This window comes from Myxine glutinosa, chromosome 1, assembly GCF_964187855.1.
Source record: "Myxine glutinosa chromosome 1, kmMyxGlut1.1, whole genome shotgun sequence".
Classification (NCBI taxonomy): Eukaryota; Metazoa; Chordata; class Myxini; order Myxiniformes; family Myxinidae; genus Myxine; species Myxine glutinosa.
In genome coordinates this window covers 71,291,165-71,306,376 of record NC_136261.1, presented here as the reverse complement: position 1 = coordinate 71,306,376, position 15,212 = coordinate 71,291,165, and the positions used below count along the sequence as shown (strand labels likewise).

The 15,212-nt window shown below is 44.2% G+C and overlaps 1 protein-coding gene across 11 annotated transcripts in view; it reads right to left on the bottom strand.

Moving 5' to 3' along the window:
* The window catches only part of LOC137424966 (dedicator of cytokinesis protein 7), a 212,011-nt gene that overhangs the window by 65,346 nt on the left and 131,453 nt on the right, over positions 1 to 15,212 (bottom strand). For all 11 annotated transcript variants that reach the window (XM_068112899.2, XM_078773155.1, XM_068112932.2 and 8 more), the window contains exons 17-21: positions 12,545 to 12,683; positions 9,103 to 9,204; positions 6,977 to 7,063; positions 643 to 816; positions 475 to 532 (exon numbers count right to left, since the gene is read on the bottom strand). In XM_068112899.2, the coding sequence (XP_067969000.2) occupies positions 475 to 532; positions 643 to 816; positions 6,977 to 7,063; positions 9,103 to 9,204; positions 12,545 to 12,683 (560 nt within the window). The remainder of the gene's footprint in view (positions 1 to 474; positions 533 to 642; positions 817 to 6,976; positions 7,064 to 9,102; positions 9,205 to 12,544; positions 12,684 to 15,212) is intronic.

The following is a 15,212-nucleotide window of genomic DNA, read 5'->3' as shown; positions in this document are numbered from 1 at the left end:
ATAGGGGGAACCTCACCACCTCACCACCACTATGGGGGTGGGGGCAGGGGTTTGTGGGTCTGAGGGAGTTTGTGGGAGGTTTGAGTGACTTGCTCCGCAGCCAGTTGAGCTTCAGGACCCACGGTCCTATTCTTGTGTATGTTAAGAAACAAATGAAGAGCTCAACATTTATAACCCTAACAATGAAAAGGCATCAAATTGCATTGGAATTAAAAGTGAAGCAACAAACATAATAAAAGCCTTCACAAGCCAAATTGAGGTTACAGTACTCTGACATTGAAAAGTAAAATAGAGCTGCAACCAAACTTTCCCACGATGTGTTTGGCGAAGAGTAGGGGTGCTATCGCCGGCCCCTTGGACAAATTACGAATTGCTGCTCTAACCTACAGGGGGAACTGGACCAGCGACACAGCCACGCCCCCAACAATGAGGCAAGACAGCAGCCATATGCTGCATACAAAAGAATGGACTCACCCATTTGGCCAGCAATTACTGGGGGGCGAACGGTCAGCAGCACAAGTTTGTCCAAAACCTGGTGAAAAAAAAATACATGTTCAAAGTCTTTCCACTATATTTCACACAAAATCAGCAGAAAGACCAGAGGATCATCTAACCCTTTCACCCACCCACTGACCCACACACCGGATGCAAGAAATGAACTAGTGGCTCAAGCTGGGAAGATGCCAGCCCAGAAAGGCTTGCCCGTAGCTCTGTTTCAAGCGTTGCCTCTGTCACTCGTGCCTCACCTACCCGCATTGGCAACGTCTGCTCCTCAAGCGTCCCACAAAGTGCCACAAACCGCTCCAATGCAGTGTCCTGCTTCCCGTGATCACAAATTATTAGATAAATATAGTATCACCCTCAGCAGAGAGGGGAGTGATCACATTCAGAAAAACCTCCAGATACTTGTATAGACAGGGCAAAACGTTGGAAGATACAGTTTGATGTAAATAAATGTAAGGTACTGAGGATGGGTAAGGATAATGCAAGAGGCAGTCTGGAACATGTCACACAGGAGAAGGATAGGCATTATGCATTTGGTAATAGATACGAGGGGTAAGCAGACCGGACAGTGCCAGACAGCTATAGGTAAAACAAACAGGGTCTTAGGTTGTATTTGCAGTGGAATATGAGATTAAGTAAGACCTTATCTAGAATATTGTACACAATTTTGGTTACCACCTCTGAGAAAATACATAGAGCACAGACATAAAGAACGTTGTGGTTCTGGCGAGTCCGAGAGAGAACCTCACATAGTTAGAGCTAGTTATTTCATAGTACACTGATTAGCGTAACTGTCTAAAGTCTATGTTGATAGGTCTGTATTGCGACTGTGTAGATAGAAATCTGATTCCTTGCTTTCACACCCTTGTCCTCACTCTATCCATTTCATTTCTCAAATTTCAGCACTTGCCCGACCTTGCAGCCTTCTTATAACTCGCACCCTCCTTGTAACTCGCGTCCTCCTTGTAACTCGCAGCCTCCTTGTAACTCGCGTCCTCCTTGTAACTCGCATGCCCTCCTTGTAACTCGCATGCCCTCCTTGTAACTCGCATGCCCTCCTTGTAACTCGCATGCCCTCCTTGTAACTCGCATGCCCTCCTTGTAACTCGCATGCCCTCCTTGTAACTCGCATGCCCTCCTTGTAACTCGCATGCCCTCCTTGTAACTCGCATGCCCTCCTTGTAACTCGCATGCCCTCCTTGTAACTCGCATGCCCTCCTTGTAACTCGCATGCCCTCCTTGTAACTCGCATGCCCTCCTTGTAACTCGCATGCCCTCCTTGTAACTCGCATGCCCTCCTTGTAACTCGCATGCCCTCCTTGTAACTCGCATGCCCTCCTTGTAACTCGCATGCCCTCCTTGTAACTCGCATGCCCTCCTTGTAACTCGCATGCCCTCCTTGTAACTCGCATGCCCTCCTTGTAACTCGCATGCCCTCCTTGTAACTCGCATGCCCTCCTTGTAACTCGCATGCCCTCCTTGTAACTCGCATGCCCTCCTTGTAACTCGCATGCCCTCCTTGTAACTCGCATGCCCTCCTTGTAACTCGCATGCCCTCCTTGTAACTCGCATGCCCTCCTTGTAACTCGCATGCCCTCCTTGTAACTCGCATGCCCTCCTTGTAACTCGCATGCCCTCCTTGTAACTCGCATGCCCTCCTTGTAACTCGCATGCCCTCCTTGTAACTCGCATGCCCTCCTTGTAACTCGCATGCCCTCCTTGTAACTCGCATGCCCTCCTTGTAACTCGCATGCCCTCCTTGTAACTCGCATGCCCTCCTTGTAACTCGCATGCCCTCCTTGTAACTCGCATGCCCTCCTTGTAACTCGCATGCCCTCCTTGTAACTCGCATGCCCTCCTTGTAACTCGCATGCCCTCCTTGTAACTCGCATGCCCTCCTTGTAACTCGCATGCCCTCCTTGTAACTCGCATGCCCTCCTTGTAACTCGCATGCCCTCCTTGTAACTCGCATGCCCTCCTTGTAACTCGCATGCCCTCCTTGTAACTCGCATGCCCTCCTTGTAACTCGCATGCCCTCCTTGTAACTCGCATGCCCTCCTTGTAACTCGCATCCTCCTTGTAACTCGCATCCTCCTTGTAACTCGCATCCTCCTTGTAACTCGCATCCTCCTTGTAACTCGCATCCTCCTTGTAACTCGCATCCTCCTTGTAACTCGCATCCTCCTTGTAACTCGCATCCTCCTTGTAACTCGCATCCTCAATGTAACTCGCATCCTCCTTGTAACTCGCATCCTCCTTGTAACTCGCATCCTCCTTGTAACCCGCATCCTCCTTGTAACCCGCATCCTCCTTGTAACCCGCATCCTCCTTGTAACCCGCATCCTCCTTGTAACTCGCATCCTCCTTGTAACTCGCATCCTCCTTGTAACTCGCATCCTCCTTGTAACTCGCATCCTCCTTGTAACTCGCATCCTCCTTGTAACTCGCATCCTCCTTGTAACTCGCATCCTCCTTGTAACTCGCATCCTCCTTGTAACTCGCATCCTCCTTGTAACTCGCATCCTCCTTGTAACTCGCATCCTCCTTGTAACTCGCATCCTCTTTGTAACTCGCATCCTCCTTGTAACTCGCATCCTCCTTGTAACTCGCATCCTCCTTGTAACTCGCATCCTCCTTGTAACTCGCATCCTCCTTGTAACTCGCATCCTCCTTGTAACTCGCATCCTCCTTGTAACTCGCATCCTCCTTGTAACTCGCATCCTCCTTGTAACTCGCATCCTCCTTGTAACTCGCATCCTCCTTGTAACTCGCATCCTCCTTGTAACTCGCATCCTCCTTGTAACTCGCATCCTCCTTGTAACTCGCATCCTCCTTGTAACTCGCATCCTCCTTGTAACTCGCATCCTCCTTGTAACTCGCATGCCCTCCTTGTAACTCGCATGCCCTCCTTGTAACTCGCATGCCCTCCTTGTAACTCGCATGCCCTCCTTGTAACTCGCATGCCCTCCTTGTAACTCGCATCCTCCTTGTAACTCGCATCCTCCTTGTAACTCGCATCCTCCTTGTAACTCGCATCCTCCATGTAACTCGCATCCTCCATGTAACGCGCATCCTCCTTGTAACTCGCATCCTCCTTGTAACTCGCATACTCCTTGTAACTCGCATACTCCTTGTAACTCGCATCCTCCTTGTAACTCGCATCCTCCTTGTAACTCGCATCCTCCTTGTAACTAGCATCCTCCTTGTAACTCGCGTCCTCCTTGTAACTCGCGTCCTCCTTGTAACTCGCGTCCTCCTTGTAACTCGCGTCCTCCTTGTAACTCGCGTCCTCCTTGTAACTCGCGTCCTCCTTGTAACTCGCGTCCTCCTTGTAACTCGCGTCCTCCTTGTAACTCGCGTCCTCCTTGTAACTCGCGTCCTCCTTGTAACTTGCATCCTCCTTGTAACTCGCATCCTCCTTGTAACTAGCATCCTCCTTGTAACTCGCATCCTCCTTGTAACTCGCATCCTCCTTGTAACTAGCATCCTCCTTGTAACTCGCATCCTCCTTGTAACTCGCATCCTTCTTGTAACTCGCATATCCTCCTTGTAACTCGCATATCCTCCTTGTAACTCGCATCCTCCTTGTAACTCGCATCCTCCTTGTAACTCGCATCCTCCTTGTAACTCGCATCCTCCTTATAACTCGCATCCTCCTTGTAACTCGCATATCCTCCTTGTAACTCGCATATCCTCCTTGTAACTCGCATATCCTCCTTGTAACTCGCATCCTCCTTGTAACTCGCATCCTCCTTGTAACTCGCATCCTCCTTGTAACTCGCATCCTCCTTGTAACTCGCATCCTCCTTATAACTCGCATCCTCCTTGTAACACGCATCCTTCTTGTAACTCGCATATCCTCCTTGTAACTCGCATATCCTCCTTGTAACTCGCATCCTCCTTGTAACTCGCATCCTCCTTGTAACTCGCATCCTCCTTATAACTCGCATCCTCCTTGTAACTCGCATCCTCCTTGTAACTCGCATCCTCTTTGTAACTCACATAGCCTCCTTGTAACTCGCATCCTTCTTGTAACTCACGTCCTCCTTGTAATTCGCATCCTCCTTGTAAAATCACTCAGCTATATTCCTTAAACCAGTTGAGACTGACTGAGCCATATCCTGCGTGTCTGGCATCATCCATCATAATTAATACTGACAGCAGCTTGATGGATTACTACTCTCCCCTCGAGGCTGGCTCCCCTGCCCCACATCTTGCAAAGTCTGACGGTGTGGAAACCAAGGCTTTCAAGATCATTGGAATTTCTTGCGATTAAGCTGAGTCTTTGGGCCTGTCACTTTGCCATCACCAACAATATTGTAATTCTCATATATAAATACACAGATATATATATATACATATGTATATGTGTACATACAGTCATGTGAAAAAGTAAGTACACCCCATGTAAAGTATTGACCTTTTCAACATATTTCAACATACAGCTATTTGATCTTCATTTCAACAATATTGATCGATAAAGGTGATATCATATAACAAATATCATGAAACATTTACATTTTGTAGTCCATTGTATAATTTAAATAAACATAAATGCAAATTTCGCATGTGGAAAAAGTAAGTACACCCTTGGCTCTAATAGGTGGTATTGCCACCTTTGGCAGAAACAACCTCATGTAGGCGTTTCTTATAACTGTCTACCAGTCTCTGACATCAACTGGGAGAAATTTTTGCCCACTCCTCCATGCAGAATTCTTTCAGCTGTGCGATGTTTGAGGGGTTTCCTGCATGCACAGCTCGTTTCAAATCCCCCCACAACATCTCGATGGGATTTAGAGCCGGGCTTTGACTTGGCCATTCCAGAACCCTCCATTTCTTTCTTTTCAGCCATTCCTTGGTGGATTTACTGGTATGTTTAGGGTCATTGTCATGTTGCAAGGTCCACCTTCGGTTGAGCTTCAACTTTCCGACAGATGACTTCACATTATCCTCAAGCACCCTCTGGTACAATGAAGAATTCATAGTGGATTCTATGATGGTGAGCTGCCCAGGCCCTGATGCAGCAAAGCTGCCCCAAACTATAATATTTCCACCACCATGCTTTACAGTTGGTATCAGGTTCTTGTGGTCAAATGCTGTCTTTGGTTTTCGACAAACATGTCTTCTGGTACTGTGGCCAAATAGCTCTACCTTTGACTCATCTGTCCAGAGCACATTGTTCCAGAAGTGCTGGTCTTTGCCTAGGTGTTCATTGGCAAACTTTAGTCTTGCCCTGATGTTCTTTCTGGACAGCAAAGGTTTCCTCCTGGCACACCTCCCATGTAGATCACATTTGTGCAGCCTCTATCTAATGGTAGACTCGTGAACTTTGACATAAACAGTGGCAAGAGCTACAAGTAGGTCCCGTGATGACATTCTGGGGTTCTTGGAGACTTCTTTCAGCATCTTGTGGTCTGCTCTCGAGCTGAACTTTCTGGGGCAGCCTGGCCTGAACAGGTTGGCAGTTGTTTGGAATCTTCTCCACTTGTAGATGATCTTCCGGACAGTCGAATGATTGATTTTCAAATTGTTTGGAGATCTTCTTAAATCCCTTCTCAAACTCGTAGGCATCTATAACCTTCTTTCTGAAGGCCTCAGAGAGCTCTTTTGATCTAGGAATGGTGACGCCGCACACTTCAACAACAAAGAGCAAACCAAACGAAATGTCTGAGGTTCAAATAAGACAGGTTCCTCCAAGATCCTCTCTAACGATGTTCTAATCATTTGCACCTGAGCTGGTGCACCTGATTCTAATTATAGGTATTTGAAGTAGTGATAAATGTAGGGGTGTACTTACTTTTTCCACATGCAAAATTTGCATTTATGTTTATTTAAATTATACAATGGACTACAAAATGTAAATGTTTCATGATATTTGTTATATTATATCACCTTTATCGATCAATATTGTTGAAATGAAGATCAAATAGCTGCATGTTGAAATATGTTGAAAAAGTCAAAACTTTACATGGGGTGTACTTACTTTTTCACATGACTGTATATTGTAATTACCTCTCTGCCCTTTAAGCAAAAGAAAGGTACAGGAAGCAACCAAGAAAAACTACAAAAGTAAGCCGTTTGTTGCTTCAAACCCTATCCAGGTTTCAACATCGATGCAAACTCTCAGTCTCGGAATGCTTTTCATCATTAACGTCAGGCAAAATAATACATTTATTTTCAACCTTTCCCATTTCATATGATCTTTGTGTGTACTCCGTTAATTTGTTTGTCGTCTCCAATTGTCATTGATTAAATATATGTTTAAAAAAAACTTTGCATTTCAATCTCTACATTGCATGACTCATTTCATCAAAAAAAGCAGAATGCCACCAAAAGCTTCTTAACAACCTCGTAACATCCTAAGACAGTTATTCAGAGCATGGAAATCAGGATGACACAGCTGCAGCAATGATAATGATAAAGAAGTGACACTTGAGAATGGAATGAAAAACAATGAGAAGAAGAGTACCACCTGTGTGTGTACAGAGGACATGGCCAGTATTTCCACACTGAATACGCCTTTGTGTCCATCTACCCACTTCACACCAGGCAGCTGTACCTGTACGCACACACGTGTACACAAACGCATGTATGAATTGCAGCAGTAGGTTCAATTTTTCATAAATGTTGATTTCAGACCTACCTTACATTCGTTGATAATTCTCATTTTCCTTTTTGTGCAAGATCCTATTTACTCGTGTACAATTTCGTTCACGAACTACACGAATAAAAATTGTTTTGATTAATCAGTGGTAACTGCGTCCACAGATGCACTCAAATAAATGATAAAACACAAATGACTATATGGAAACACTCTGTCAAAGCTTAATAGCAATCTTCATCTCTGGTGGGATGGCCAACTCTTGCATTTTGGCCCCTTGTGCAGGCCTCTTCAAAACGAATCACGTCTATTATATACGTACTACAAAATCCTGTCAGAATAGAATAAACACCCCTGATTGTAAAAAAAAAAATCTGTTTTAACAATTGGTGATATGAAAATGTTCAAACGTTCTACAAGTGTTAGAGTTTGGTAGGAAATCCTTTGCCATCATACAGTGCTTGAACCCGTTAAGGCATCGAATCAACAATATTCTATATGACAGCCTCATCGGGATTTTGCCGAATGTGGAGTACATTTTGTTGCAGTTCTTAGGTATTACTTGGCAGAGATCGGGTTTTTTGCAGCTCCCGATCCATGTTCCAAGAGGAGTTTGATGGCGTTCATGTCAGGACTCTGTGGTGCCTAGGGAAGAACTTGGACTCCACTCCATCTCTTCCAAGCAGAGAATGTTCTGGATGTATGGCACGTGTGATCCTTTTTCGGCAGTAAATGTGTTCTATACTGCAAAACTGCCTTGCTCGTAGAGTGGTAAGAGGGTTTCTTGTGATACCAGCAAGGCATTGTTTTTGCAGTATGGAACATTTTGCAGTATGATGGCAAAGGAGATGTCACCAGATACCAACAGTGTAATCCTCTCTTTTATTTTTACTTTTCTGTTTTAAACAAAGTCCAGACTCATGGAAGAGTCCATTTGATTGAGTTTGTATCATGGACTGTTCACACAAAGTTTGTTTTCAATCGCGGCTTGTCATTTCATCCTGACAAGACACTGTATAATACGGATTAACAATGTTTTGGAAAATTTGCTATTTCTACTTGGTTTTAGTTTTCACGATAATTTTTCAGCATACAATTTCCACGGATTCACATCAGCAAAGATTTCGGTACAAAAGCCACAGCTTGCATCGAGGAAGGTAGGTATGCAATTTTTACAAAGACGATTGAGTAAAATTACTTCTCGAGCTGCCGATTAATTTTATTGGTCCGGTAAGGGGTTCAATCAAAGGAGCACCAGGGATGCTTCTAGACCTTATAACAATCCCAATATCCAAATATTAAGGTTGAATCTATTCTTGACTAATAGAACCACCTTTAGAGGCCATTTTTCCCCGCAGAGCAGGGGTTGGCCTTTTTTAGGCACCGTGGTCCCCTTTTTGAAGCAATGTTTTACAGCCGGATGCCCTTCCTGCCGCCAACCCTTGTTAGTCGCCTCTTGCGACACACAGGGAATTACCAGTAAACTGGTACTGAATTTGCCGACCTCGGAAGGATGACAGGCTGAGTCAACCCCCCTGGCGTTGATTCAGCGATCGACCGGGATTCGAACCCAGGATCCTAGGATCCCAAGCCGGCTCCCTAACCGCTAAGTCAACACCAGGCTCTATTCTTGACTAATAGGATGGAGATTATAGAGATTATACAGCACAGAGTATGAAACAGAGAAGAAAGTGAAAAATTATCTTGCGGGACAAACCCCTGATTTTTTTAAATGTCGTGAACAAACTTTGGTACATCACGGGTGATGAAGGTTGTGGTCAAGTTTCATCGAAATCGTGTGTGACGTTTCGGAGAAGACGTTCCAAGTGTTTACATACAGCCTGACCGACTCACTGACTCACAGACACCACATGATGCGGACACCTCACCCGGACAATTTTTCAACAAGCTGAGCTAAAAGTCACCTCATTAGTCATCACACATAGTTTAAGCATTGTGTGCAATATTGATCAATAAGTAGCAGCCAACAGACGTACGTCAGGGGACAGCACACAGTAGCTGGGCAGGGGTTTTTCCAGCGATACAGGCAGGCATAACGATCCGGTGCGAAGCCGCCCATTGTGCAACAGGGGTATCCACTGGTAGGCCATGGAAAAGAAGGGTGTGGGAGGTGTGGTTAAAAAAAAGATAAAAATAACCGAACCGAAAACACAAGATGTTGGCTTTTTTATTACAAAACAAGTAAAAATCTACTTTCCTAACTGTCAATAAATTATATAATAGTAACAGAAACAAAATTTATACACTTCGGACAATCTACATATCATGTATGCAAAGGGAAACCACCTATTGTGCAGTAAACCATTTGTGACCTCATGTGTCCAACACATTCCCTTTCTTCTCCATCTTCTTCACCTTTACACTGCATTGCTTTCCCTGCTCAACCATCCTGAACCATCTTCTACTTTTTACCTCCACCATAGAAGGTGGGTGGAGGTTATGTTTTCACACCTGTCTGTTTGTTTGTGAACAGGATATCTCAAAAAGTTATGGACGGATTTGGATGCAACTTGGTGGGCAGGTTGGGTGTGTGACAAGGACGAATCGATTTGATTTTGGGATGAAATTAGATTTTTGGGATGGGGGATGAAAGCTGGGCCCACTACTTTAAGCCAGAAACGAAGAGGGCAAGCAAAGAGTGGCGCCATTCAACTTCACCGAAGCCCAAAAAATTTCGCACACAACCGTCCGCTGGAAAAGTGATGCTGACGCTCTTCTGGGATAGCGAAGCCCACTTGAAGAGCATCACATGCCCAGAGGAACCATAGTCACCAGTGCATCATACTGCAACCTCCTTAAAAATGCCTCCTCCTTCCAGACGGAAGCCAAACAGTTCAACCTTGTTTCATCAGACCACAGAATCTTGTTTCTCACAGTCAGAGTCCTTTAGGTGCTTTTTCTTGCAAACTCCAAGCGGCCTTTCATGTGTCCTTCACTGAGGAGAGGCTTCCGTCTGGCCACTCTGCCATAAAGCCCAGATCGGTGGAGTGATGCAGTGATTGTTGTCCTTCTGGAAGTTTCTCCCATCTCCACATAGGATCTCTGGAGCTCAGCCAGAGTGACCATCGGGTCTTGGTCACCTCTTTTACCAAGGCCCTTCTCCCCCGATTGCTCAGTTTGGCCAGGCGGCCAGCTCTAGGAAGAGTCCTGGTTGTTCCAAACTTCTTCCATTTAAGAATTATGGAGGCCACTGTGCTCTTGGGAACCTTCAATGCAGCAGAATTTTTTTTCTAGGCTTCCCCAGATCTGTGCCTCGACACAATCCTGTCTCTGAGCTCTGCAGGCAGTTCCTTCGACCTCATGGCTTGGTTTTTGCTCTGATATGCATTGTCAGCTGTGAGACCTTATATAGACAGGTGTGTGCCTTTCCAAATCATGTCCAATCAATTGAATTTACCACAGGTGGACTCCAATCAAGGTGTAGAAACATCTCAAAGATGATCAAGAGAAATGGGAGGCACCTGAGCTAAATTTCAAGTGTCATAGCAAAGGGTATGAATACTTATGTAAATGTGATATTTCAGTTTTTTCTTTTCAATAAATTTGCAAAACTTTCTAAAATCCTGTTTTGTCTTTGTCATTATGGGGTATTGAGTGTAGATTGATGAGGGGAAAAATGAATTTAAACGATTTCAGCATAAGGCTGCAACATAACAAAATGTGAAAAAAGTGAAGGGGTCTGAATACTTTCTGAATGCACTGTAGGAGCAATGTGATCTTGCAGGATGGTGCACTAAAGTCTGAGCAGAGTATGAGATGATTAAATAGCTGTGTAAACTAGGTTTGAATCCCGACCTGACTGTAAACTGTCGGAATGGTGGTTCGTAGGAGGGTGTTGTATCCCAAAGTGTTCCGTCCCTCGCATGGACATCAAACCTGCCGCCCCGTCTGCTAGCATTAGCTGGTGGATATTAAAGATGCCACAGTCTTTCTCAGAGTAGGTGAGTTATCACCGACACCTTGAACAAATTACAAATCCCTAACACCATCCAGATGAATGTCAGGCCTGGCCAGTCGGTTCATGATAGACGTGGGCCAAAAACGTTCCCTGGCAGATCCCACAATAAGGTGGGAATAATTTGGCTGTGGTATACTAGTAATCGTTTAGGAACAAGATGAGGGTTACATTGACACAATGCAAAACAGAATTAAAGTTTTCAGGAAGTAGTGACATACAGGTGGCATGCATTGGGCACTTTGATGGACTGTATTACTTATAACAAAGAATGATTTGGTGTTCCGGCCTAAACACATACAGCTCATGTTTCTGGGATCCCAGGTACAAATCACATATACTGTGTTGATTTGTCCACCGTTTCCGAATAACTTTGCAATTCATGTCTACTAATGTCCTGGTCTTGCAGCTGCACGACATATGATATGTTACAAGCTCCCCCAACGAGTCTGAGATCCCCGTTATGAAAAAGAAAATTCCCACCTATTTGCTACTCTTTCAGACTTTGTACACCGATTGTGATGACATAGCAATGTCCAGGAAAATAATATTTAGTGACGAGCAGTGTCATGCCATATTCAAAAGTAAAGAAGGAAACTGCACCTTCAAAGATCTATGTGGCCGATCGCAGACCAAAATTGGTTTTGACAGCATACACATATAGATATCAGGGATGTATACAACCTCTCACATACCGTAAAATGGGGTGAATAGGGACAGCTAGGTGAATAGGGACACAAACTGAAAAAAAGTTCGGAAACTTTTTCGCTGAAAATTGATAACCATACTGATTTGTTGATATTTGGGTTGAAAGTGTTCTCTTGTTTTTAAAAAGCAACTTATAGTCCCTATTAACCCCATATATGGGTTAAATAGGAATAAATAGGATTTTTATGGCCGTCCATATTCACCCCGTTTTATGGGTGAATAGGGACAGTCACTAATACAAAAAAATAATAATCAAGAAACAATCCTGAGTTTCCAACTTATTGCTAAAGTGATAGCTCAGATGGATGCACATAATATGCACCCGTAATATAAACGACGGTGCCAATGAAAAAAAATATGGGATAAAAAGTTTCTCCAAACTGTCCCTATTTATTGATTATTATTATTTTGTATGAGTGACTGTCCCTATTAACCCGTAAAACGGGGTGAATAGGGACAGCCATAAAAATCCTATTTATTCCTATTTAACCCATATATGGGGTTAATATGGACTATAAGTTGCTTTTTAAAAAAACAAGAGAACACTTTCAACCCAAATATCAACAAATCAGTATGGTTATCAATTTTCAGCGAAAAAAGTTTCCGAACCTTTTTCAGTTTGTGTCCCTATTCACCTTGCTGTCCCTATTCCCCCCATTTCACGGTAATAACAAAAACACAAAGATATGGACGCAAATTATAATATTGCATCGCTTTGGGTTCGGCCAATTTTTAAAAAAATGTTTATCACATACAGTGTAGCCGACAGGCGTCTCCAGCGGGGTATTCTGTTTCTGCTGGCAGCTGATGTGGAAGAAAGTAAAGAGGATGTGATGGTAATCAGTCAGGTGCGCAGGTAACTTGATCTTTATCTCTTCGTAAAAATCTGGAGACCTGCACAGGGACAAAAACAGTAAACACATCGTTGCCCCCTCTCCCCACCTCCTCGGCCTTCTAACGACACAGGGTCAACTTATCCCAGGTGCCTTTTTCTTACAATCCCTGTCACAGCTGTTGCTCTTGTGAATGCGAAAGAAACATTGCCAAACAAGGCGTCACGATAAAGGATTAAATAAGCATAATGGCTGACAGGATGGCCTATAGGTACGCACACTCACCTCTGGTGTTTCACAGTCAGGGTGATTCATCAATATGAGTGCCGTCCCTTGGATGGACGTTAAACGGGCATCCCACCTACCACATTCGGTGGTGGATGTTAAAGATCCCATGGTGTCCTTTGTGAACAAATTGGCACCGGCATCCTGAACAAATTGCAAATTCCTGCCTTAACCAGCAGAGGGCATTGTAACAGCGGCACAGCCGCACTCTCAGCCATTGATGTGCTGGGGCCTTGTGCTGCATGTAAGAACGAAGAAGAAGAAGCATAGCACAGGAAACACTAACATCAGGCTATCGTAATTTCACTGGGAATGTGTATTTTCTAAGATATCTGTAAAAGCATAATGTTATTACAAAATTATAAATGTCCTGCACAAAAAGTTAACAACCTTTTACCTCCACCACAAAGGTGGACGGTGGTTGTGTTTTCACCCCCGTTTGTCTGTCTGTCCGCTTGTCTGTGAGCAAGAAATCTCAAAAATATATGGACGAAACTTGGTGGACGGGTGTGGGGGTGTGAAAGCAAGAATTCATTCGATTTTGGTGAAGATCCGCAATCCTGGAATTTAAAGTGATTCTTCACTTCACTGAGAGAAACAGCCAAAAATGATTTATAGCATGATATCTGAAAAAGTTGTGGATGGTTTAGACAAAACTTTGCGGATGAGTTGGGTAGGTGACAATAACAAGATGATTACATTTGTTGAAGGTCCAGATGCAGATCCGGCCTGTCAGCGGGCTACAACATGTAAACTGTTCAGCCTGGCGGAGTATGGACTCTACCGAGTGCCATTGTGGTTAATATTATTCTTCCTCTATATAATCAACTGGCAGCTGTTTGGATAGCCTCTCTCCAGTAACAATGCAACTTAAGATCTTCCCACTTACATGAGGAGTGTTTGCTGTAGTGTTTCTGTGGGAAGGGATTATTTTGGTCATAAACCATCTTCTTTAACTACACAGTGATGCTGTGTCAACAGCCATCTGCGTCCATGATAGCAGATCAATCTCTGGAGTGAATTCTGCGGCACGGTTGCCCTCCTGGAACTAAATAACTGTCAACAGCCATCTCAAACCAACTTTTGCGGACCCACTCCAATTGCTGTCCATAAACACCTCGTCACGTCACAATCTGCACTCAAATCTGTCGAAGAGAATGTTTCATTGCAACAGAGACACCATGAATCACTTTGTAGTGACAACAAGTGCTGCCTGCAGTTTTGCTCCTAATCAGGTGCTTCCGCGGTCATTTCCTGAAGCCACCTAAGTCACCGATCTCATAGATTTGCTCCTTTACCTCCTCTGGTCACTTTGGCTTCCAATCCCGCTTGGGATTCTGATAAAGGGTAGGGACGGCAACACTGCAGCGTAATTCGCATTTCCCTGAGAGGAAACCAATCCTGCAGATTGCCTCAATCACAATTGCTGCAGATTCTTGCTTTTCATCTTTATCTTCTATTCTAAACTGTTTCTCCTTTGTCTTGTTCCTGTTCAAAGGTTTGTCGTCGTTTGTCGCCATCCTTCTGTGGTGAATCAGGACAAGCACGACTCGGTCATGAACTGTTCCACAGCTAGGACTTTACCTCGTACAGATCTTTCACCCCATCGTACAACATTTATTCCTCAACAATTATTCAGGGCACTGGCACAAAATATTTTGCTACACGTACTGTGGGATTATTGTGCTACACGTACTACACGTACTAGTATCTTCAAGCAAATGGGAACAGATGCGAGAGCTGGCTCAACATCTCATTGGAGCATTCTCAATGAACAGCAAGTGTGGGAAATGCATTGTGGTTAAACAAAATCCACCAGCAAAACAATCATAAATTCCCAACGATTATTCAAAAATCGAAGTGAGCCAGTTTTCGGCAACAAGTTGGAAGGAAATAAAAAGGCTGCAATCTGCTCCTTACGTGTTGCCGCAGATCCTACATACTGAACAAGCACAGACATGTTGACCGTTTGCCCATTTCCCTCCCATGAGGCTTCATGATGCTCGAATTGTAGCTGTAGCCAGGGAATAAACACAAAGACGAAGATTGTGGTACAAATCACGTGATCCCACGTCACCAGCCGCAACACAAGTGTTTTGAGTAACAGCGCATTGATATAATCATGGCACATCAATTTAACCATGACTATCTTGGAATGTTTGGCTTGAGTTTTTACTTGAACCATATACATGTCATGCAAGGTGAGGCCTTGCAACCCATATTTAGCAAAAGCTGAACAGCACAGGAAACTGGTCTGCATTGTGACATCCCTATAGCAGCTGTTCTTTGTTCTTGGCTAATGATA